The sequence below is a fragment of the Mastomys coucha genome, unplaced genomic scaffold (assembly GCF_008632895.1).
Source record: "Mastomys coucha isolate ucsf_1 unplaced genomic scaffold, UCSF_Mcou_1 pScaffold15, whole genome shotgun sequence".
NCBI classification, from domain to species: Eukaryota; Metazoa; Chordata; class Mammalia; order Rodentia; family Muridae; genus Mastomys; species Mastomys coucha.
In genome coordinates, this window is record NW_022196897.1 from 60,011,997 (window position 1) to 60,039,034 (window position 27,038).

Genomic DNA, 27,038 nt, shown 5'->3' on the forward strand with positions numbered 1-27,038 from the left:
CAAGAAGGATGGGTGTATCTTATTCTAGTTAATATTCTACTACTGTGAAGAGATACCACGACTAAGGCAATTCTCATAAAATAAAGCATTTAATTGGAGGTTTGCTTATAGTTTCAGAAGGGTTTGTCCATTATCATGGCAGGGAGCAAACAGGCATGATACTGGAGCAGTAGTTGAGAGCTTTACACCCTGATTCACAGGCAGCAGAGAGACACTGGGCCTGGTGTGGGTTTTTAAAAGCACAAAGCTCATCCCCAGTGTCACACCTCTTCCAACAAAGCTACAGTTCTTAATCCTTTCTAAACAGTTCATCTCCTGTGGACTAATATATAAGCTCCTGGGGACCATTTTCATTCAAGCCACCACAGTAGCAAAAGGGATGTACAAGAAAGACATATAATAACACATGTATGAAAATGTTATGAAACCTTCACTTTATAAGCATAGAAAATAATTAAAATAAAAAAATATTGCTAAAAATACTCTTGAAGCTTCTAAAAAGAAGCTTTAGGAAATAGCCTGGAGTTACAAATATATAAGAAAGAATTTGGACAAATACGTAGGAAGTACACTTGATTTTGTTCCATGTTCTGATCTAGCATCCCTCAGTACCATCTGCTACTGATTCTGTGCACCAAGAGTAGTTTCCTACATCCTATTCTGTTTCTGTTCCAGGTGCAAAGATTTCACTCTACACAGTCCTAGGGTTTCTACTGCTGTGAGAAAAACACTACAACCTAAAAGCAACTTAGGTTTATTTTACCTTAAAGTTCCACATCATAGTTCATCCCTGAGGAAAGTCAGAACAGGAGTTCAAAAGCAGGAGAAAGATGGCACCCAGAGTGGTTCTAGAGGAGCAGAAGTATAAGGATGGATCTTTTAAAAATCTAGAGATGGTTTGAGAATCCATCAGCTCCTTCAACTACTGAAACCTCTCCAAATTCTCTCCCTCCTGGGAGCTCAGAGAATATCGAAGACCCGTGGTTGAAACTATAATTCAAGCTTAAAATAGCTAATGCCCTTTATTATCTTGATGAATTAGGGGATTCCGTGTACAAAGCTTTCTACATGATGGGGAAGAAATTGGAAAATGATTTTGTTGGCTGGTTGCTCTTAGCATCTCGGGAAAAAACGATGAAGGAAAAGAAGGAGTTGTGTGATAAAATGGAATGGCTCCAGACACAGGTAAACAATCTAAAAGTTGCTAAGTGTGTCCTTGAAAAGAATATTCTTTCCAGCAGCCATAGAGCTCAAGTTGCAGAAAATCAAACTGAAGCCCTCATCATGAGGTTGGCTGAATTATCCCTGCATCCTGACTTGCTCCCAATGGCCTGTTCATACTGCTTTCACCTAGTACCCAGGACCACCTTTCTGGGGTGACACCACCAGCAGTGAGCAGGTTCCACCTACACCAATCCAAGAAAATGTACCAGAAGCTCTCTCTTCCCAAACGACTCTAGCTTGTGACAAGTTGACATAAAACTAGCCAGCACAACTATCCTGTCACACTGTCTCTTACTAATTCATTTGAAAAGCAACTGCCAAAAAAGTTTTCTGAGATATATTATAATGAAATGAATATTCTTAAGTGATTTCTCTTTCTATAACATTTCTACTTAAAATGATAACAAAATAATAACAAGTGAGAAACGCTATGCAATTAACTTAAATTCATTTAAAACTTTTTCTTGGGGGCTGGCAAGATGGCTCAGCGGGTAAGAGCACTGACTCCTCTTCTGAAGGTCCTGAGTTCAAATCCCAGCAACCACATGGTGGCTCACAACCACCCATAATGAGATCTGACACCCTCTTCTGGTGCATCTGAAGACAGCTACAGTGTACTTACATATAATAATAAATAAATCTTAAAAAACAAAAACACCCAACACCCCCCTTTTTCTTCCCAGTAGAGGCACAGAACAGGTATCCATCTTTTAATAATTCATATTATAGTCATTAAATGTACCATCTCTCTCCTTTGTGATCCAATAAACAATAACAAAGGTAACATATCATTGCATGTCTCCCCGTAAAGATGAAACAACAATTCTCAGTACTACATGGGGTTGAGGCCAATGCATTTTCTTGAATGGCCACATGACATTATTTAGTATACTTTGTTTTTAAGGGGAAAAGTAAAAAAGAAAAGCACTGGAAGACTTGAATAAATATAGTACCTTAGTATACTACCACACAGCAATTATAAACAGTACTACAAACTGTTCATGTTCTACTGAGAATGTTCAGCCATACTATCATTTACTGTTAATACTATATGTCAGATATTATGCTAACCAAAGACAGTGTCTTTTCTTCCTGAAGGTTACCCATCTACCCATAGGGTTATACAGCCTACTAACATCATACATACTTCAGTTTGTAGAAATACATTCTATGTTTGCATGCAATGAAATTGCCTAGCTACACTTTCTTTAGAATGTCTCCATTGCTATGCCATGCATGACTGTGTATTTACACAGATGTGACAGAAACATTTCTTTTTAAGATTATTTTAATTTGAGGTAGAACTAACAAAGATTTAAAATGCAAATATCCTAGACCTTCAATTTGATTAATTATATATATATATATATATATACACACACACACACACACACATACGTGTGTATACACACACACACACACACACACACACACACCTTGTCCCATTAAAAAATTACACAGACCATTTTCTCTCTCCAGTATGTTTTCCTAAGCCCCACATGCAGTTCCCACCATTCTCTATGCTTTCGGAACCACACTGTGTAAAGAGAAAATCATCTCCTGCAAGTTGTCCTCTGACCCTCACTCATATTGCCCCTTCCATAGAACACAAATAAATAAATAAATAAATAAGATAGGTATATGTATATATGTTTTTGTTTTTAATATGAAAAGAATCCCATAATCTTTTTGTTTGTTTTTTTCTAGACCAGGTTTCTCTGTGTAGTCCCGGCTGACCTAGAACTCACTCTGCAGACCAAGCTGGCCTTGAACTTAAAGTGATTCACCTGCCTCCGAAGGGCTGAGATTAAAGGCACGTGCCATCACTGACTGGCTAAGATCCCAGTTTGTTTACCCATTTTACTACTGACAAGTACACATGTTGTTCTCAGTTTAGGGATACTACCATGAAGCTGTTGTTCAGTCCTGGATAATAAAAACATCCATTTTGTTTAAGTACATACTGAAAGTGCAAAGTTGAAATTACTGGCTCACAATGTAGGCAATATGCTTAATTTGAAAGAAACTGCACACTTTCTAAGGTGCCTATGTTCTTAATTATTCCCAACAATTTGAGACCCTTCTCACTGCCCTCAAAGCCAAACAGAACAAAATGCCAAGAAGTTTGAGTTTGATTTATTCTGAGAAAGAGACAAGTATCAGAAGTACTCCTTTATCCACTATAGATCTCCCCCAGCCCCAAGTAAGAGTCACATGAGAAATTTTAACCACAACATACTTTGCATACTAGCACTAATAATACAAATATACAGTGATGTGATGACAAAAAGATTTGAAAGAGATGATTTGTGATGTGATTTGAAAGAGAAGAACTGATAGTTTTTTTTAAAAGATTTATTTATTTATTATATATAAGTACACTGTAGCTCTCTTCAGACACTCCAGGAGAGGGCATCAGATCTCCTTACGGATGTTTTTAAGCCACCATGTAGTTGCTGGGATTTAAACTCATGACCTTTGGACAAGCAGTCAGTGCTCTTAACCGCTGAGCCATCTCTCCAACCCTGAACTGATAGTTTCTTATCTTTGTAATTTAATATAAAGATATTACTAATTGTTATATTGTTCAGAGAATAATGATTGGGGAAAAGGTTTATACATGTTTACTAGAGATGCAATTTAAAAAAATAGTTTTTTTTTCTTTTTTTTTTTGCTTTTTGAGACAGGGTTTCTTGTGTAGCCTTAGCTATTCTAGAACTAGCTCTGTAGATCATTCCAGCCTTGAACTCACAGAGATCCATCTAACCTGCCTCTGCCTCCCTCCCGAGTGCTGAAATTAAAGGCATGCACCACCACGGCCTAGCTTAAAAAATAGATTTTTAAAAATCTATTTTATCTAATTCATAGGTAGAAAATACAGACAGGGAAGGCCAATTGTATTCACAATATTTTCAAAGAGGAAGAAGAATGGAACTGTAGTGTGAAAGACAAGTGAGGTTAAAACAAGTTTTTCCAAAAACCTGGCCAAGTAAGATCATGGCTACGTGCTTCATGAGAATGTCTGAGGAAGGGAGTGATGATTCAGAAAGAACAGCTTCAGTAGATGAATGAATGGGACTACAACATCCATGTACGACAGATAGGCTAGTTATGGCTACGAGTAACTTGGAGCTAGCAAATCACTGCAATGTTTTGTTTTGTTTTGAACACATTATTAAATGACTTCTTAAAGAAAACAATAATTTATGCCAGTAATTACATGATCTTAACTCAAATTTCAGGACCTATAAATGTAATTTTGTTGGAACAATGGTATGCCTGCTGGTTATGTGCTGTCTATTACTGCTTTAACTTTACAATGACAACGAAGATCACTCTCTGACTTACTGGAGAGAATAGTCTTGCTTGTGTGACTCACTCCAAGTCATCTAGATGCTTTATTAAGGAGGACTGAAAGTGAGTGTTACGTCTGTATCATATCCCTCCCCTCAAGGCTCAGCAGACCTATGCCAAAGATGGAGCACAAAGAGCCAGAGGTGGTGGCTGGCTTCAAGGACATAGCAGGGCAGATGCATATGTGAATGCAGAGATTGTGATAGCAAGCACAAGACCTATACAAACTCAAGACAAAGTCCCAGCATGGAGGAAGAGAGGTGGACAGAGGCCCTCGCCCCAGCTGAGGAGCTATTGGCATTTGACTACCACCTGGGAGAGGGCAAGTACAATTTTTTTCAATGGAGAATATGATGTTAGGTGGTCAGGAAGATGAAGGAGGACCTGGGAGGAATTGGGAAAAGGAGGTAAATATGACCAAAATTTATTGTATGAAATTCGCAAATAGCAAATAAAACATTACTCTTAAAAAAGTGTTGAAATAAAGGAAGAAACAATGGATTTTTGGCTGAGTCTGGTGGCATTTAATTCTAGCACTTGAGACAGAGACAGAGACAGGGGCAGGTAGGTATACATAGTGAATTCTAGGCTACCCATGGTTACACAGCAAGACCTTGTCTCAAACAAACAAACAACCAAAATCAATGGGTTTTCAGTCATTTTTCATTCATTCATTACTTACTGAGTTCATCGCCAAGCACAGGAAATATAAAGCAAGCAAGCAATTTCCTCCTATTCAGAGACAGACACAAGACAACTAAGAAAGATCATATTGCTGTGATAAAGGTCCCAAAGAAAACACACAGGAAACCATGATAGACAGGGAGCTTAGGGGAGGCTGTAAACTCCTCTTCTGAGGAAGCACTGGAAACCAGCCTTGGTGGAGGCTATGGCATTGCTAAAGCCTGACAACTCAATAGGCTTTGACTTCCACAGGCACAGAAACAAGCCAGAAGAGTGACACCCAGAAGGAGCATATGTTCAGACTACCTCCCCAGAGTTTTTCGGTGTTGTTTCCTACTACAAAGTACACATGAGTGTAATTATGTCATAGGTTCAAATGGTTCAGAAACAAAATAAAAATAATAAAAAGTGCAGCATCATATCATCACTTAATTACTGAGCAACAGGCTTGGTTCCAGAACACCATTTCCACTTACCAGGCATATATAACAATAGTTATTTTTTTTTTCTACAGTGGGAAAAACATTCTACTCAATATAAAATGTAGGATCCTGGTAAGTCAAACATGTCAAATGAAATTTAAGTAGAAAATATTGCTTAAGGTAAAATTAGGCTTTCCTTCTTTTAGACTATAAATACAACACAACAATTAAATAAAAAATAACCATAAAAAGGTAAATAATTTTAGAAACAGTAGGGTATTCTTTCGTTGTATTCAGTGCAGTCTAAAAGCACAGCTAATGCAGGTTAATGTACCAGTTGAAGCTTGAAAAAATGATAAGCTATAAACTCTGGAACATGAACTGCTGTCATTTGGTCATATTCCAACATAACTTGAAAATAGAATCCATACATTTTCTAAGTTGCCTCTGCAGTCTGTTTTATGCCTAAAAATAATTTTAGAGTACAAATAACTTTCTATTTAAAATTTAAGCGAGTTGAAGTAACATGAAAATCAACTGTTTGGTAATCTTTTAGACATTCTTTAAATAATCAGGCAATTCTAGTTGATTTTTCCTTATGAAATGTGAGAAAACATGATTTCCAACCCATTGAAAAGCCAGATACAGGTCTATCAAAATGTAAGGTACAGTTCAATGTAATGATTCATAGTCTCTCTAATAGAAAGATTCAGTAATTCTCAATCGAGACCTTTATTTCTTCTCTGAATAAATGATGCCTGAAATTTTTATTCTTGTTCTAATGGAATTTCAATGGCCTCCACTGCAAATCTACTGGAAATTTTTGCATATTAAGTGGAAAAAATTAAATGATGTTAACCACATTTTAATGTGATTAAGGCTGACAGGGTCATTATTTCTGCTAATCACTCAGTTTAAAAAGCTCAAACAAAACTTTATAACAGACAAGGTTTCTAATTTTATGTATATCTTGTTGAAATTAAAAAAAAAACTGTAGATGAAGAATTAAAAAAAAAACATAGAAAACATATTCCTTGAAGAAAGGAAAACCAATGAGCAGCTCTCTGTTTGCAGATGGGTTTCATTATACTTAATCTGCTGATGTAAAAACAAAAATGCAAAACAATCTCATGCAGCACATGCTCCTCTGGTCTCTTTCCTTTTAAACACGGAGTGGGTAAGAAATGTACTTTGTAGAATTTTGAGTTCTGTGTTTCCTATTTGCTGCTAAATGGAAACAAATATCATTTTTTTCCTTAGATCTTATAGCAAACCAAAAACAGAATTAATGCATAATACCGCCTCAAACAATTCTTCATGTTCTGTATTCTATTTTAATCTATTCCATACATCATGAATATTTCAGATACATAAAGATAAACTAAAAACCACTGATACAAATCTCCAGAAGGAGTGACACTAATTGCTATCAGCAGAATAACAGGGATTTTAATGACCAACAGTATGTACAGATAATTTGTCTTTTCTATTTTCTGGTACAAAATTTACTTTGCTTACTGGTCATTCTATACTAGACGCCAAATACTAAATTAATCCTTAAAATTCATGGCCATATGGAGTAACTTTAGGGCTCCATTTACAAAGGACAATGTTATGACGTGACAGCACATGATAATATTCCCAAGAAAAGTGAGTAGGAGCCAAGCTCAAATAACTTTCCAAGCATTTCAGTATTCTCCATAAGAAGTAACCTGTAGCTAGGTACATAACACATGTAACTACACAAGGCTGCACTGATCCTCACTACCTCTTTTTGTTGGATGTAAAGTGCTTAATCAATACTGGTTGTTGAAGATTACCTTACAATCACTAACATGGTAATTTCAACGAATGGTCTGGGGAATATAACTCATCTTGAGATATGAATGCAATGTGAGCAGCCTTAACCTAGGAGTTACAATTTTTACTGAAATAGATTTAGCTCTAAAAAGACTGTGATGAGAAAGTGGTTTTTGAAAAGAAACCCATACCTGAGTTCAAGCCGTCTAATTCAGTTGACACACCTCAATCTAGTAAATTCACACAAAATTCATTACACTAAAAACAAACATCTCATGCACAAAAAGATTAGATACATTTTGCATTATAGTTTCTTAAAACAATATGAAACTATGATCATATCTAATAACAAAGTGGCAATTATAAAACTTTAGCTACAGGTGCAGTACCTTATCAAAGACCGATTGTCCTTTTCACGACAAATTACTCAATTGCATGCAAACAGAAAGATGAGTTTACCTCACTGATCACAATCTAACAAAAGCAGAGCACCTGGCCATACTCAAGTCCTCTGAAGATAATTTATGCTAACGTCTGAAAAACTGCTGTTCTATATTCATACTAAAAACCAGTAACAAACTACTCTTCAGTAAGAAGCTCAGGCTTCTGCGCACAGAAAGTGATTAAGGTCTGAGTAGATTATAGAAATATCGAGAAAAGAATTCAACTTGAGTGCTGCATTGTGCTGTAATCCTTCTTGTCCACAGAAAGAATTAATATCGTTGAACTTTTTTTAGAGTGATGCTATGCACTGGTGCATCAACTAATAACCCTCCAGAATGTCTCTGCTCATCTAAGAAGAGTCCCTGCTGAATGTTCTAATGCATCTTATTGTGAGTCTTCAGCAAATAAAACTTCATGTATGAGCTCATGATGTGCTCTGCTGCCGGAAAGTCGCAGGCTCTGTGGGAAGCTCTTTATCTTCCCAGCAGTCAGTTCTCTGAGAACATCAGTGCAGCTACTGTAGTTACCTGTAGATTACTTGTATTTTCTCACATCTGTGTCCAGCAATCTAAACCATGATGATAAAGGGTCATTAGGTTTTGAGTGAGGAAGGGGGTGGACTAGACAATTTGCTCTGATAAGCTCCTTGTTGGGAGCGCCCGTTTAGAATGTGAAATGTTGGAGATACACAGTTTTACACTAAAAGGGAAAAGAATTTCACTTTTCTGCACAAACAATTAAAATCAGAGCAGTTTAATGCCTCATCATAGTCTGCTGACTTTCATTTTACTTAGGTGTTTCCCAATTAAAAGCATTTAAGACAAATAATTTTCTGCTTTTAAAACAGAAATCCACACTCTATTAGCCACAAAGAATTCGGGTACAATTACTAAGATAACTGCTGTTTGGTGCACAGCAAAGCAATTTCCCACAGTGGGACTTACAGTTCAATTTACCAGTTGGGCAAATATTTTGTGCTCTGTAGTGGCCTAGAGAGTTAAAAGTCATAGGTAACGTCAAGAAGTGTTATACTTGGAGAAAAGTTTCTTCAATACAAATAGATGCTTTAGATTTCAAAGTATCAAGAACATCCTAAAAAAAAAAAATTCCCCAAATTAATAGTATAAATTTTAAAAGCACCACAAAACACAACTGTTACATACAGTATGTCTCACTTCTTTCTCACTACCTAAAACAAAGGTGAAAACTTAAAACTCACTAAGTGTAATGTTATTTCCCTGTTTGCAATGGGTTCTAAATCATCCTAATACTTAATGATATTTTCGAAGTAATCAGCTCATAGAATATTATAGTCTTGATTAGATTATGAAATAAGAATGCTAATTACTTAATTTTAAATGGTTTAGAATAATTGTGTCAAATTGTAGGAATACGTGTTTAAAAGTTTGTTCTAACGGCATCCTTTAGATAACTATGCACAGAGAGAGATGAAATGGAGATGCACATTGCTTGATGAAGATATATTCCACTGGAGTCCTAACTTACTACTACTAGGTCTGATTACTCTAAGGCACTGTTACGTCTGCTTCTGAAAGGCTATTGTAAGAGAAAACAGTGACTGGTATAAATAAAATGCTGCCAGCCTCAAAGAACTACATTAAAATAACAAAAGTATGTGAATAAAAGCATACAATTTTTTAAAAATGAAACATCAAGTAGTGACTTGAGGCTTTGGGGGGGTTAGTTTAAAAATGGTATTTATTTGAATTGTTTGAAGGCTTTCCAATGTTGCTGGAGAAAAAAATAAAAATACTATTTTCAAGGTCATTTGCTAGCATTAAACACAAGCAAGCAATATTTTCTAAGATTAAAAACAAACATTTAAAAACTCTCATTCTGTCTTTAAATACACAAATTACCAAAAAACCCTCTCACCAAAGCTGGAGTACAGGACACTATCACCAGTGCAGAGACATTTTCTACAATAAAAATGGTCAGAAAATGTAACATTCTGGGAAGAAACATTAACTCCCTAAGGCACTGTGAGAACACAAATCCATGATAATTATTCATGCACCAAGCCACTGTAAACCTAAATCATTTCTCAAGACCTGGATGTGTCAGGAACTTTGACAATTATGACTGGAGCCAGGAAACTGTAGCACTGCAGAATTTCTTATGAATTTCTCCAGTTACTTTTTATAAATGCTGTCTTGGATGACAGCTTAATGTGTACCACATGCAATATTTATTCTTCTTCAGTGTCAGACTGTCTAGCCATCCCAGGGAATACAAAGAATGTCACTTATTAGGATAAAAGCACAAGGAAGGTAATCAAGGACACATGTAACATCAGCCAATCATGCCCCATTTCCACATCCTCCTCCATTCATAACAGTTCAACAATTATTTGCTTGCTGATAACTTGCTTTCAGGCTGTTTGTGTTCACCATAATGGTGGTTTGCATTTATTTTGCTCTTTAGAATTGGACACTTGCTGTGCCATACGTATTTGTCAAAACTTTATATCTTCTGTCAGAAATGGGTTAGAATATAAAATAATTTCTGTTTGTCAGGAACCACTAATACAACAATCAGTAACCCTTGATGTCAATAGGCCACTAAAATAAACTATAAAACTGCAAACCACAACTATTAAATATTTCATAGGGAAGACAGTCCCTAAGTGGTACACTGTAAGAAAGCAGGTACTCCCGGCTGAGCCACATGCACACCTCCAGCACAGGGCTAAGGATGCCGACTAGCCTTGCTTTCTCTTTTGTTTCACTTTCCCAAGCTTATGAAGCTTATAGAACCTTCCAATCTAATTCAGTGATCTTGAAGCTATATATTCTAAATGTCCAAATAATAAGTCACAGTGAAATATAAATATTTGAAAGTCCATATATATTTTAATTGATAACATTTGAAATAAAATATTCTAGCAATACAATAATCATGCTTTGTATAATTAAAAAACACATAATTTCCTAAACCATATTTACTTCAAAAGCTGTATTTATTCAGATATGGTTTTACAGTTGTATTATAATAGCCTTTAAAAGCTCTTGCTGCAGACAACCACATGTATCTCTGAATATAGAAAAGAAAACAAATGGTCGCTATCACTGTATTCTCTTGTTTTGTTCTCTTTTGTCTCTGTTATAGATCTGGCCTCAATTAGCTTAAAGCTCTATGATACAAGAAATTGTTATATAAGCTATTCTATATAACTCCTTAAAATATAATTGGGGGGGCACCCATTTCCAAATAATAAAGTATTCTTACAGACTACTCTTTTCCAGTCTCTATTTAAGAACTGTCTTGTAACATAACTTAGTTATTTAGTGTATTAGGTGATTTACTTAAGGTTATACAGTACTACAACACAGCTACTGACTCGGAAAGAATATATACAGGATAGAGATTCAAAACTCCACTTGGTTAGAAATGTACAGGGACAAATCTTAATCGGTGAAAATGGAGTCAGAGCAAGATTTTTTAAAGGATGCCATTCTGTGTAAGTCCTGAGCGTCTACAGGACAGTAAGACACAGTGTAGTATTCTAAGCAAGGACTGCATTAGGAGATTTTATTACATAATGATGTGTCGGCACTAAGTAGCCTACTTATGTTCATATACATGTGTGCTTTTCTCACAGAATTGGAAGAATTGCATAAAATCACACTTAAAATGAACCTATTCTATCATAGAACAGCTCAACTTAGTATGTTGTACATAGTATTTCACTTAATTCTGACAGATCTTTAAGAAAAACACTTTGACAGGTGAAGATGCCAAGGGCTGTAAGGAAGCTAATCAAATTGTGTTGTCATTCTTTCTAAACTTTGCAATTACATGTGTTCTCTGACAGATAAGAGTTTTTGTATAATTTTCACTAGGATTTAAACAACATAGAAAATTCTTTGCATGCTTTCGCATTAGAATGTGCTATAATGCAGAACATTTTATACTTTATCTCCTGAGTTCAAACTAAAAGAAATGTTCCAAATATTTAACTAAGTTCCTTATTTTTCTTCTGTAAGTCTTAAGCTGTCCTTACTAACAGTGATATTTTGTCGTATGAGCCTGTTAAAAAGATGAAACACAGTAAAGTACATATTTAAATGCCCCTAAGTCAGGTTTATGATAAGTTTTTAACTAATGGTAGTTATTTCTCCCAGTCTAATTCATATATATATGAGCATGTACATATATGCACACACATATAATGTTCTTTCCGATATACTGCTACATACTAAAATAGTAATTACCCAGACAATATACAAATCATCTACTTGTACTTAGTAAAAGAGACTTGCATCTCTATTTGTAAAGTCGTTCTCTAAAGCAAACCGTTATTAATGCTGAGAATGGAAAAAAATGATCTTCTTTGCTAGGGAGTAGTATAGCAACAGCTGGTTATCTACTACCAAATAATTAGCCCAGAAAACTTAGCTAGAAGCTACATTATACAAACTAAAGGGTCTGTACTTATGTACTAAGGAATATATGTGTGCACACACGCACACACACGCACACACACACACACACACACATACATGCAACAATAATTAATGGCAAATGAGCAAATGATGCCATGATTTGAAAGAGAGCAAGGAGGAGTAATGGGAACATTTGAAGGGAGGAAAAGGAAGGGGTAAATGATGTAATCATATTATAATCTCAAAAAAAATAATTAAAAATAAAACAGAAAAACAAATCCTCATTATCGAAAATGTAATGAATATAGTAAACACGGGCTGGGAGGTAGTTTGATGGTAGAGAACTTGTTAGCAGCCCTGAGGCCTGGGTTTTGATTCTAGCACTAGAAATCAAACAACCAACCAGTGGTTGGAAAAAGCGAGATTTTTTTTTAAAAGATTTATTTATTTTTATTTTATTATTTTACATGTGAGTGTGCTTGCTTGTATGTCTGTGCACCATGGTCATGTCTGGTATCTACAGAGATCAGAGGACAGAGCACTGGATGTCCTGGGCCTGAGTTACAGATGGTCTATAAGCTGCCATGTCAGTTAGGTGCTGGGAATTAAACCCAGGCCCTCTGCAGTGCAACAAGTACTCTTAATCAGGAAGCCAACATTCTAGCCTGAAAGCAGATATCTTAAAAAGCAAGTAGATACATATTTTCCACATAGAAAAAGATGAACAGATAAACAGATGATTGTCCCTATAAAGGCTGTTAAATTGGAAGAGTCTCAAAAGTAAGTCCATAAATATATACTTCTATGTTATTTTCAGTTGGCACTTCCTAATTGTATTATGGTAAATTTTTTAATCTCAAATTTTTTTTTTCAAATCTAAAATTTATTTGTATATTGTGTGTATACCTTGTATGTGCAAATGCCCCCAGGAGCCAGAAGGCGGCGTTGGAGCCCCTGGATCTGGAGTAGAAGTTGTTGGAAGCCAGGAGACATGGGAGTTAGGAACTGAACTTGAGTCCTCTGGAGAAGAGCAGGTGCTTGTAACTGCTGAACCACTTCTCCAACTATATGTATAACGTGAATTGTTTAACAAGAAGAAAGCTTTACTGACATAAAATGTATAGTATAGGAATGTGTCTGGCATGTGACATAATCTTTGAAAATTATTATCTTTTATCTTGGCAGCATTCCTGATGACCTCATGCTGACACTGGATGACACAGCCATGAAGAACACGAGTGGGCTCTGCAGATGAATTTCTTAGGTTTCAATCTTAATGCTGCCCGGTGGCTAGAACTTCTTTCTGGTCATCTCCCTTAATTCCCCTAGACACATGTTTCCTTCTCAAAAGTAGAGTGATAATAGTACCTACTTTATAAGGTCGGTGGGACTCAAATACAAGTGATTTGTAATAAAGCATAGATTGGCACAATGTCCACCCCAGTTCAACATTAGGCACACAAATTTTTTCCTTAACTTTAGTTGGTGGTATTTTCTCCTGTCCTACAACTTGCTCAATTTGGCAGTAAAAAATAGTTTTTAACAGACAATGGCTATTTTTAAAGAAGGGTCAAATATTTAAAAGTGTTTTTAAAAGTGATTTAGGGCCGGGCAGTGGTGGCTCATGCCTTTAATCCCAGCACTTGGGAGGCAGAGGCAGGTGGGTTTCTGAGTTTGAGGCCAGCCTGGTCTACAGAGTGAGTTCCAGGATAGCCAGGGCTACACAGAGAAACCCTGTCTCGAAAAACCAAAAAAAAAAAAAAAAAAAAAAAAAAAAAGTGATTTAGGGAATATTTCCTTATCAAAACATTAGTCTACAAGAATAATGTTTATTCACAGAAGCTTATTTAACTTGCAATGTAGTAGAAATAATAAAGTTAGTGCAGACATATTTTCGTATCTGTGCCCATTACTGTCACTAGCTTTTACTTCTGTTGGAAAATATGCTCATCTCAATATATAAAAACTAGCCTGTTATATTTTGAGGAAGTCTTTCCTGTGGCAACACCAATTATTTTAGATTTTGCAACTTTATACAATTTTTAGTTTTTGGTAGTGTCCACAGAATTTTCTCTACCTAAACTTTATAGCATATGCCTAAGAATGGATGCTAAAATATACTGATTTTGCCTCTTAGCAGTAAAGTATTCTATAATTAATAAAAGTACAAGGTAAGGCAAACCCAGCAGCAACAGAAACATATCCTATGAGCAGCATATAGTTCTCAGGTTTGTGGCAATTCGTAATGTATCCTGTACTTGCCACCTGGCTTCCAGCTATCACACATGGGACAGGTATAAATATTCAAATCAGCAGGACCTAATTTACTTCTCTTTCCCTCCTTCCCTCCCTTCCCCTCCCCCACCTCAAGTTATGTGGCATATTCTGTTATCTTTCAAACTGTCTTATCTATAAAACGTGCATGATATTATTATTTATATAAGCTTCACATTGTTTTTTATTAACATCTGAGCAATTTCTGAGCTTCAAGTGCCTGTCACACAGCAGGAAGTTAAACAAATGATGATCTACTGTGTGTCTTTTGGTTTGGCATAGGAAAAGATAACCAATGACAGTAAATGTAGGAAAAAATAGTTAAATTTTAGAATTCATATATTTAAAGTTTATTGAATCACAGTATCTTTAAATAAGAATTCCTAAGTTGGGCTAGAGAGATGGCTCAGCAGTTAAGAGCACTGACTGCTCTTCCAGAGGTCCTAAGTTCAATTCCCAGCAACCATATGGTGGCTCACAACCATCTGTAATGGGGTCTGATGCCCCCTTCTGTTCTGTGTCTGAAGAAAGCTACAGTGTACTCATATACATTAAATAAATAAATAAAATAAATAAATACTTTTTAAAAAAAGAACCCTTAAATTCTTTTAAGTAGTTTCTTGAAGCTCTGTAAGACTGTAAAAATGCAGTCTCACTATGACTGCACTGACTGTCTCACACTGCCTCCTAGTTAACTTGCCCTATGCTGCCCCACACATTCTCTGTCCCTGTTCAGATCCTCAATGCACCCTTCCTACCTACTAAGATGGTGTTACTTGTCTGCTCTGCTTATACTCCAAGTTCTAATAATGCCTTGACATTATGTGTAATGTCTATTTCCATGAGACAGCAGCCTTATGGGAATGAGGGTCTTTTCCATTCAAAACCTACCCAGGTATTAAGATTCACAGAAGGCATCAACAATTACTTGCTTGGAAAAGTAGTTCGAGTTACAATTGGTTCTGAGCTTTCCCCATTAGGGACTCCTCTCTGACCTTCTGGAAGAGCACCAAGCACTCTTAACCACTGAGTCATCTTTCCACTTCACTAAATATTCTTAATGACACTTTTTAATGAAATTAATGTTCTCATTGGTATAATAAAGTATTTTTTAAAAGACAGAATGGGTACCTATACAAAGTCCCAACCTTATAAATAAGGGTGAACTCAAAGTTTTTATGTCAACTATCTCAGAATATATTTTTGAGCAGAAAAATTGGTAATAAAAATGTCTCACCTGAACTGTCTGCTACAATGTAAGTTAAAAAAAAAAATCAACCACTGCCCACCTTAAGGGAAGATGAGGAGGCACATAGTAGGACTCAGGAGAAATGCCTTATTTTCAAGTACTGAGAAGGGGAGAGAGGACAGGACTAGGGAAAAGTCAGGTTTTATCTCCAGCCTTGCCTGAAAAGGTGCGCCTAAGCTGGGTGCTCAGCCTGCAAAACATTTCATGAAATTCCAGTCAGGGAAATTTCTACAAACCAGAATGTAAAGATTTAGAAACTACTGGATATCTGCACAAACACTTTATTTTGTAAATGTATAGTATTTCATTTTAAAATCATAAAATTTAGAGGCTATATAGCTTAGTAATAGAGCACATGCTTTGCATATGCTAAGTAAAAGTGAAAGAAAGAATATTCTAGCATGGGAAGGCGTGGCCTTTCAGGGAATCCCCTCCATGCAGCACTCCAGGGACAGTGTCCTTCATCCTTAACTTTCATTGTAAAAGACACACCACACACATGCAGAGAAACTGAGAGAGGTTTTTTTTTTAAAGGTTTTTAAAAGAACAAATTCCTAATTTATTTTTAAAACAATTTTAATACAATGATAATTTTTAAAATTATACTAATGGAAGCTAAGTAGCAACAATAAAATCATCTAAATTACAAACAATAAAGCTGAAGTAGGCCATAGAGATGACTATGATGCCTGGGAGTCTCACTGAGCTAGTGAATTCCGATGACATGGGATGCATTTTGCTTCTTTACTCATGCAACAGAAAAAAACTTAAGGAACATATCCAGTATCCCTTTTCCTGTTACTAGATTACTTTTGAGCTATGATAATTAAGTCTGGGGAATTTTGTTTGTATAGAATACATTTTATATGAACAATAGAATGAATTGCTCTCTATAGGATGGCTTATGTAATTTGCCTATATAAAAACCAAAACAAACAAAACAACAACAAAATACTGAGTAGCAGAGTCCACAATATTAGTACTTCAAATTGTAATTTCCTTTGGTTTTTCTTCCTGGAGACAGTCTTGCCATGTTTCTCTGGCTGGCCTTTAACACAGAGATCCACCTCTGCCTCTGTCTCTCTAGTTCTGGGATTAAAGGTGTCTGCCACACCTGGCAAAGCAATATTTTTCTTAATAAATCAAACTTCTTGATAAAAGCTATTCCCTCATTTAGAACTAAAGCATATTCTCAGACTTTCCGAGAATCTATTTTTCTTGCTAGATATGTTATTAATGGTATATAGCATTTTGGGCTAGCCTTCAAAAAGTCTGGTGAACTACAACTCTAAATGTTCTGTACCTAGGGAATATGCAGCATGAGGGCAAAGGTCAGAGAAAGTAATACTTTCTCTCTCTCTTCCTGCACAGACAGGGCATAATAGACAAAATCCTGAAATAGTCCAAAGTAGCTTTCTCCTTTGTGTTGACCCCAGCAAACATATACACTATCTAAGGTGCCACTCTAGTCACACAAGGCTGTGTCCATTCCAACAGTCTTAAATCTTCTGAACTTCAAAATTTTCCTCCACTTACAACCACTAGTCAGATTCCATTTATTATTACTATCACTATTTTTTTAATGTACATGTGACTTTGCCTACATGCATGTCTGTGTACCATGTGCATGCCCGATGCCAATAGAGGCCAAAAGAGTGTTGGATCCCCTGGGACTATACTTACAGATGGTTATGAGCCACTACCATGTGGGTGCTAAGAACAGAATCCAGGGCCTCTGCAAAAGTAGCCAGTGCTCTTCACCTCTGAGTCATCTCTGCTGACCCTGGAATTCCCATTCTTGATTATAGCTTATCTTAAGTCATTATTTTGGAAACAAAATCAGATCTGAGGCCATTAATCTCTGATACATGGGTTTTTAAGGAATTTATCTTGAATTATTCCCTAGGAGTAGGGACAGGCATCAGTGGAACTCTTCATGAATACGAATCATTGGTAATTTGAAGAACACTGCAGCATTATAAACAAAATTCTTTCATTTTTTAGATCACATGTGTATGTCTGTGTATGACAGTGGTTCTCAACCTGAGGGTTACAACCCCTTGGGGGTCAAATAACCCTTTCATAGGAGTCACCTAAGAATACACAGATATTTACATTACGATTTGTAATAGTGGCAAAATTTCAGTTATGAAGTAGCCATAGAAATAATTTTATGGTTGTGGCTCACCACAACATGAGGGACTATATTAAAGGGTCATAGCATTAGGAAGGTTGAGAACCACTAGTATATGAGGAAATGCATGAATAAACCATTTGAGAGAATTCTATAAAATACTTGCTGTCTTTAAATAGGGCTTAAACTGTTTATTCTCTTGAGGCTAGAAAAAAATTATGAAATGCTTGTTGTTTATAGAGAAAAAACTTAATCCTATACATTTGATGAATTACATCACTCAGAAGTCACTCTTAGGAGATGATGCTCATGGAAATTACAACTGATGCTCCTACTATAGTATTATTTTATTAGTGAACTACCCCACAAATGGAAATAATGAGCCATAAATCACATTGAACAAAACACAAACAGCCTTTCACATATACATTTCCTGTGGGGCAATAGTCTTCTCCTTACAATGAAAGACACGCTTCTCTAATTATCGTCCTTATGATGTGCACTAGTATACTATTGCCACTTGATAAGAATCTGAAATTGCTGAAAGAGTAACCAAAAACCAATTAATGAAAACCAAACAGAAGTCTGGCTCACTCATACATAACCCCTGGGCTTGAAAGGCTGAGGCAAGAGGATTGCTTCAAGTTCAAGGCCAATCTTGGCTTCATCAAAGAACAACCACCACCACCAAACAAACAAATCCAGAAATTGACAAATATTATTACATGAAACAAGTATTACTACATGTAAATGCACACATACATGTGAAAGTATGATTCAGAGGCCGATGAAGTGGCACATTGGGTAAAGACACTTGGCACCAGCCTTGATATCCTGAATTACATCCCAGGATTCATGCGGTGGAAGGAGAGAACTTAAGCTGTCCTCTGATGACCACAAGCATGCCCTGGCACGCACTATGTACATATATATGCAAATGAATCAATTACATTTATATTAAAAATAATTTGGTAAAGTAAGAAAAGATTAAATCTATTCCATGATTTCTCCTTACACCAGTTACACAATATATATCATTCTGAAGTTATTTTTGGTTTTGTAACAAACATCAAAAACTGACAAAAGCATAAAGTTGGACTGGTGTGATGGCGCACGCCTTTAATCCTAGCACTAGGGAGGCAGAGGCAGGTGGATTTCTAATTTTGAGGCCAGCTTGGTCTAGAAGTAAGTTCCAAGAAAGACAGGATTATACAGAGAAACAATGTCATGAAAAGGTAAAAATCAAAACACAAAATGAAACAAAAATAAAAACTTGAATCATACATAATATGTATATGGTTTAATAATAAAGCTTTTGTGAATTTAAAATTTTGTGACCTTGACATAGTCTAATTGTTCTAAAGCTTGAAAAGATACTCAAATATCTGTCTATGAATTTTGAAACAATTTCATTATTTAAAATAATTCACTTATTAACCAAGATGTATGTAAGAAGTGTGCATATTTTAAATTGTATTTGTATTTCTAGATGAACATCTACATGTACAAATAAACAAGACCTAACTGTCCTTATGAATAGTTGAAAGAATGGTAATGGACAGGGAAACACATGAGCAAAACATAATTGGTAGCTCTTAGGTGTAAAAATACCTAAAATGAGTTTGTTCTGCTGATTCTATAATTGGACAGCATATATTACTAACAGAGCAGCAAAGGTACAAAGATTGAAATTTAAACCTCCAATTAAGCAGTGGTTTGACAGTTTGAATGTCCCATACCTGCTTGACACCATGACTCACTAAGCAGTCTAAAATGAAAATTAACACTGGGTATAATCTTGCTTGTAACAACTGATCATGTTTAGAAAATGAAGTGTTCAAAAATCACTGGCAACCACCAAAATCAACAAAATTTCTACAGTTTTATTCATTGATTTGTAATAGTAACATTAATGTTTTCTCTAGATTCTTTTACAGTATCTTGACTACTGTCATCTGATCATAACACAATTACAGCCAACCTAGCTGCCACACCAGCTTCTCCTCAGGACCTAGGTCTTAAACATGCATCAATGAACTAATGAATGCAGCACTGCTAACACAGTGGACGATCAGATTCTGTCTAGCCTTGACCTTTCAAAAGTCAGTATGTCTGTAGTTTGTATACAGTAGTTTTATCTACCAAAATGCTTCTTTAAAACAAAACAAACAAACAAAAAAACAACTTAGAATTAAAAAATAACACACTACCATTTAAAGTGAATTTTAGCCAGTAACCAAAAAAAAAAAAAGTATCGCTCTAGAAATGTGACCTGAAATACAGTCTTCCTCTTGGGATCAAAGTCATAGACCTTTCTTGATCTTTCTAACTACCAAAAATTGTGTGTGTGTGTGTGTGTGTGTGTGTGTTACTTCTTTTCCTCTTGGTGCTGGAGACAACCCAGGACCTTTACAAGTTAGGCAAATGGTTTTACTCCCTAGCAGTTCCCAGTTCTTGTGAGCACATTTATTACTGCTTTCCACATGAGTCCTATTTGCTAAAGTAATATTACGTTAGCCTTAAAACAAGTTTTTTTGCAGGGCACGTAAAGGAGCAACTGATGCAAATGGGGCTTAGATACAAACATTACCAAAAAACAAGATGTTAACAGAAGCAAATGGATTTAGGAATCAAAATGAATTTTAACTATTTACATTTGCTTGCAGTATTATACACGATGAAAACCTAGTGTGTATATCTTTCATAATAAAAACTCATTCTGTGCTTTAATATGGAGGCTATGTTACATAAACAGAGGATTTAAAGCTACAGCAGAGTGGCTGAATGGAAGGAAAGTGGCAATCTTTCTGGCTCCAGTAGATGCCATTCCCTATCACAGTGTTTCCCACTCATAAATACATGACAAATACTTCCTCAATCATGTTTTACGAGCAGGGATGCACAGGGGGTAGTCAATGGCTAGCTTGAGGGAAAATAGGAACAGCAGGCGGCAGAAACTGTACAGAAAATGGCTATGTGGTAAATTCTCTTCTGGAACATCACTCAGTTACCCAGTCTTTGATCTTTCAGCTACAATTACACTAACTTCCACAAGATCTGGACACCTCCCCCCAACACACATATCCCAACGTCAGACCAGATCATTAGCTATACATAAAACCTACAAAAATTTGGTTTTATAAATAGAACCATTCATACATCTACATTGTTACAAATTAAAATTTGTTCTTTAGACAAGAGCAGTTTCGATGGCTATAACCATCTCATCATCACAACTGGTCTCACAAGAAACATGGGGTGTCTGGCGACAGCTAAATCACAGACTGGCGTCTCCTAAGCAGTCTGTCTACCATTAGGGTCTGGGAAATGGTATTTACTATACAATTAGAGCCAGGGAGTTCTACCTGTAATCACTGAAATACAGGTGTGAGAAGCCCCTTTGGGCAAGGAAACTGACTCATCCCTTTTCATGTAAACTTTGATGTCTGTATTGTTTTACCCAGCCTCAGGAAAAGTTACCATTCATACTTCCATGAGAAGATTTATTAACTGAAGTCAAATAATAAATTTTAAAATTCTTTCTGAAAGCAAACAAATTTTGACACATTAACCATCAAATTTATTAGAGTTTGAAATATGATGGAACTGATTATATTTTAAAGTTAGTTACTCTTTGGAGGACAATGACCAGTCTGAACTACATTTTTATGTTAAATTATTTTTCTAGAACATTGCCAATAAAGAGGTTAAAGTTAGCTTCCTATCAGGCACACAAAATGTCTTACAGTAATATCAACAGGGCATTTTTAGTTGCAGTAATTTCACAGAATTTATTCTAATGATTTATTGGAGTTAACCATCTGACATTAATTATTGTTTTGGCTTCCAGTCTATGAATGTTTATTTTTCAGTTTAAAGCCTTCTCACTCTTTGATATCATATGGAAATGAGAATTTTTAATGGAAAATTGAAACCATGTGCATCTAAGTACTTAATGAAGTACAGGGAGAAACCGACAATATATTTTAGGAGAATTCAGATCTTTTTCTTTGTATAGTTTTGATTTGTTTCTATGACTCAATAGTATAAAATGCTGAGGGTCTAGTGAGGCAAGTCAAAGTGAGCACTATGCCAAATGTCTCCATGCCCACACCAACACAAGAGTTGTCTTTGAATTTTAAGGAAGGGTAACAAATCTTGCACATTTTAGTTACATATTAGAATGGCAACATACAAATGCAGCTTTTACCTTGATACACTTTGGAAGTTTCAAACCCGTATCTCAACCTTTTCCACACCAAGGTTTTGCCCACCCTCCTCATCCCCCCCACCTCTCTCTGAAACTATTAATCTGGGTTTTAAAATGTATGTCCAGCTACAATCCCTAGCAGCAGATTTAAGGTCACCTGCAGTATCAACTCTCAGTTTAAAACACTTAATTGCTCCAAATATATTTATTCTCATTTTGTAACAAAACTAAGCAAAATATTTTTAAAACTTAAATTTGATAAGCAAATATGTATGATTCAAAATTTCCTAATTTAATTGTTTGTAATGTTCTCTGTAAATCATTTAGGAGACTTACCTTTTAAATATAACATGAGATAAAAGTTTCTAATTTTTAACATTTTATAAGGAAAAGATATTAAAATCAAACACGTTATACACACATACACATACTTATATGCTTTATGTTAGCGGTATGTAGGTGGGTATATCCAGAGAAGAAAAACTTACCATTTGTTTTTCTTTCTTATATAGTCTTTTTCAGAAAGATTCACCAAGTAGACCATTGGTTTTGAAGTCAAAAATAAGTGTTTATTTAACACTTCAATCTAGAGTAGGAGACAGAGAAAGAACCCTTTTTAAAAGCTTAGTAAATATGGAGTAAAACACTGAATAGTTTGAATATAAAAACTCTTTGGGTAAACATTTTAATTTTTATAATCTTTTTGTTTATAAAGGGTTAGATGTCATGAAATATTTAAAATGGGAGATTAGAAAGGGGAAAAATAAGCTGACAGAAATAAAAGTAACTATATATTACTAAGTATAAGATCCCTAAGCAATCAGAACACAGCAGTAACAGACACAGTATTTACACGCACCTCTTTGTCATTCCAGTCGTGATAGAAGCGAACAGGTTTCTTTTGATCTATAACCCAAGACTTGACTTTGCACATTATGTCCTGCACACAATCAATGAAAAAAGTAAATACAAGTGAGCAGTATGCACTGGACACTAAGTGCTTAAAGTTTCAAGTCCTCAAAATAAAGATAACTCTTATAATAAACAGAAATACAATTTTTGTATCTTAAGTGAAAACTGATGAAATATTGATGAAGCACTAAATTTTAAGTGTACAAAGTCAGCAAAATTAGTTAACATAACAATATGAAAACTTCAAGACAACTCAATCACATCAAAGATAGAATTTCAGAGTCAATGTTACCTAGTGATGTCACAAGCTATTATGAAATGGGAAAGTATACTGAAGAGAGACTAAAGTACAGTTTTTCCTTAAAAATATAATCAAAATAACTAATCTAAACCTATGACTTATTGTTTACTACAAAATATCAAATGAACTGACCCAAACCTTTTCTCTTCTGAATTAATTTTTTTGCCAACCCCTTCTCCCTGTCACTTCTCCATTGCTCCCCCCACCCCAACCTGCCAAAGCCTCCATTACACAATGGCAAGAGCCCTGCACTGGTGACCTCCAACCAGCTGCATTCACTTTCAGAACATCTCTCTCTGCTGGAAATCTAAAGGCCTTTTAGTTAGCAAGCTAGTGTGCATTCAGAAGGAGGAACTGCGGGAAGAGGCCGCTGCGCTTTGTTTCTCTGGCCTTTCTTCACAGAAAGATTAATCATCTGTGAAATGGAAACGCCAAACAGCAAGTGACACAAACTGAACCCTTCAAGCCTTTCCTCACCAGTTCTGTGGGTCTGAATCTAAAAGCTGCGTGTGGCAAGGGTCTCCTTACAGGCAGGTGTTAATAAAAGGCTCTCAGGGCTGAAAGGTCAAACTGAGCTCTTCCAGAACAGGCATATTTGAGAATCATCTGGGCCTTCTGTTTTGAGGAAATTTTTTTGTTTTGTTTTTGTAAAGATAATTTATGGACTTGTTTTAAATATTCATTTCTTAAAATTTGTTGCAACACAATTATTAGTAATAGATTTCCTGAGAGTATTTTTACATTACTATGACCAGTTATTCTCTTGTAAATGTCCATTTGTATAAATTATCTCTATATTTAGTATACCTTCTTTGCAAATCTTACTGTTACCAACAAGAAAAATAAAGAAAAGGCCCTATATCCTTAGATCCTGATTTGAACCCCCCAGGGAAAGGACTTCCCATGGATTTTAACAAGGAAGGGGTAAGACGAAAACTTTTAATGAAATTGAACATGTTCTGCTTAAGAATAATCACTTTTACTCTTCTATAACTGAATTTCACTCATAAATGTTTAAAAGTGGCTAATGTAACACCATTTCCTACAAGGAGAAGATCAAAGTGCTATATTACAAATGCATTATGATTAAAAAAGCCCTGTGCAGCCTTGCTATTAACTGTTCTTTAAACCCTAAAAGGCTTCCCATAGATCTCACTTGGCACTGCATATACAACCTTTGACAAGTAATGTAGACCATTTTTATTCATTGCCTAAAATTGTAGGCAATTATGTGCGTCACACTGGCCACCTGCAAATCCTGAATGCCTGCTGCAGTTGTCAGTGCAAAAAACTAATGTCGGAGGGGATTAATCTAGGGGGAGAGAGTCCTCTTTAATGGCTCCAGCAGGTGAAATGGCCCAGCTGGTTACTATGATGAGTGGCCAGAACAGCTTATGTAGAGACATGCAACAAGATTATACAAAAGAAGAAAACAGAGGTACCATCTTATAATTCCTTCCATTCATCCTTTTCAATTAAAAAAAGAAAATAGACAAAAGAAAGCCAATTTAAAATAAGAAAGGGAATTAAATTTTAATCATATAAAAAGTATAAAATACTTTTATGACAATAATCATTTTCACAAAGCCAAAGGGCCTCAATGAGTGCTTATCACTAGTGAAGGAATTTCAGTTTCTCTTCATTTAAAAGTAACTAGATTCTGGCATCAGACCCAAAGGCCATATCACAGAGGCATTCTGTGGCATCCATTTTTTGTTTTTTTTTCTTTCATACTACAAACTAGGAACACTGCAGTTTTACCTAAAGAGAGCTAAGTCATATATGAATTCCACCAACAGTATTTTCCTTAGAAGCTACAGTTATGTGTTAGATTACTGAAAGATGCCAGTTTTATCTAAGACAAACCAGAAGTAAATTGCAGTCAGGTAAGATTATCTCATGTAAATAATCAATAGATGCTATATTTTCAGTGTGCTCTTTTCTTATATAAAAGAAAAATTAATTTTAGTAAAAAATTAAAATCCTATAGCTGATCTGAAAAACATTTAATTGGAGCAAAAGGGGGTTATTTAGATAAAATGCATAATAGGCTAAGTAAATGTTTCCCTTATGGTTGCATATATAAGCATACATATTAATAGATATATTAATAATACATATAAAAGTGAGCAATAAAAATGTCTACTTAAATACATTTAGTTAGCTGAAAAATAAATACTTTACTCACTTTCAGCACAAATGAGTAAAAACATTACTAATCCCTTTGTGTTAATCTTTAATGCATTTTAGTCATTTTGAAATTTTATATTTCTTTTTTAAGATTTCTATTCATGTTTGTCAGTTTATGTCTGCCATATGTGTGCAGGTATCTACAGAGGCCAGAAGAGGGCATCAGATCTCCAGCATCCAGCAGTTGTGAGCCTCCTGATTGTGCTGGGACTAAATTCAAGTACTCTGGGAGAGCAGCAAATATTCTCAACCACTAAACCATCTTTCTAGCCTTTGAGACTTCATATTTCTTATTTATATAAGTGTTTTGCTGGCATGTATGTCTGTGTGCTATGTGTGTGTCTGGTGCCCATGGAAGACAGAAGGGACATCAGATTCTTTGGAACTAGAGTGGTTATGAGTCACCACAGTGGATGCCAAGAACTGAACTCAGTCCTCTGTAAGAGCAACCAGTGCTCTTAACCAATGAGCCATCTCTCCCACCCAAGATCTCATACATTATAAAGAAATAACAAATTTTGGAACATGAACCTGGACTGCTTATGTAACCATCTAACATTACTAACCCAGACCCCCAAGATCTCTCAGACACTAAGCCACCAAACAGGCAGCATACACAAGCTAGTCTGAGGCTCCTACCACATATACAGCAGAGGACTGCCTGGTCTGGCCTCAGTAGGAAAAGATGCTCCTAACCCTTGAGAAACTTGAGGCATCAGGGAGTAGGGAGGCCTGGTGGGGGTGGAGTGGGGTGGGGTAGGGGCTGGGGGAGAGGAGGAATGGGATGAGAAACTGTGGGAGGGGGACTAAGAGGGGGGCAATGACTGGACTGTAAAAAAATTAAAGTAATAAAAAATATGAAAAATGTATTCTGTGTATTATAAAGGATAAACCTGTCTGAATTTTGTATTAGCTTGTAGTTTTATGAGAATACTAATCTTAGATCTAACAACCTAATGCTTAAGTATGAAAACAAATCCTAAGTGTACTGTTTATGATAGAAAGAAAAGGGTCACGGATTACCAGGAGAAGTGGAGATGGAGCTCAGTGGCAATGACTGGTTAGTGTACACAGGACCCTGGGTTTGAGCTATGGCACATTTCACTAGGAAACAATGCAGGAGGTTAGGTTGAGGCAGCGCTCTTGCACTTGGTAGTGTATTTAGATACACTACCATAATATGTTTGAAAAATCAAGGGGAATCAGCCAGGAATTAAATATACTCATTTGGAGCTCAAAGGCTATAAATCAATGCTAGGGATACAAATTTAGAATTTACCTATAGTTAGACAATTAGTCCTAGCCTTGGATAGGAATGTGACTACATAGAGGAAGACTTTATAGTAAAAGAAGAGCTGTTATGATTTAAATGTGAAACATCTCACACAGGTTCACGTCTTTAAATACCTGGTTCCAAGTCCATGGGTGTTTGCT

At 35.8% G+C, this 27,038-nt stretch overlaps 1 protein-coding gene across 1 annotated transcript in view; it reads right to left on the reverse strand.

The window, feature by feature from the left end:
• The window catches only part of Ola1 (Obg like ATPase 1), a 121,665-nt gene that overhangs the window by 25,040 nt on the left and 69,587 nt on the right, over positions 1-27,038 (reverse strand). The window contains exons 6-7 of the mRNA XM_031370621.1: positions 23,061-23,141; positions 22,690-22,787 (exon numbers count right to left, since the gene is read on the reverse strand). Of these exons, the coding sequence (XP_031226481.1) occupies positions 22,690-22,787; positions 23,061-23,141 (179 nt within the window). The remainder of the gene's footprint in view (positions 1-22,689; positions 22,788-23,060; positions 23,142-27,038) is intronic.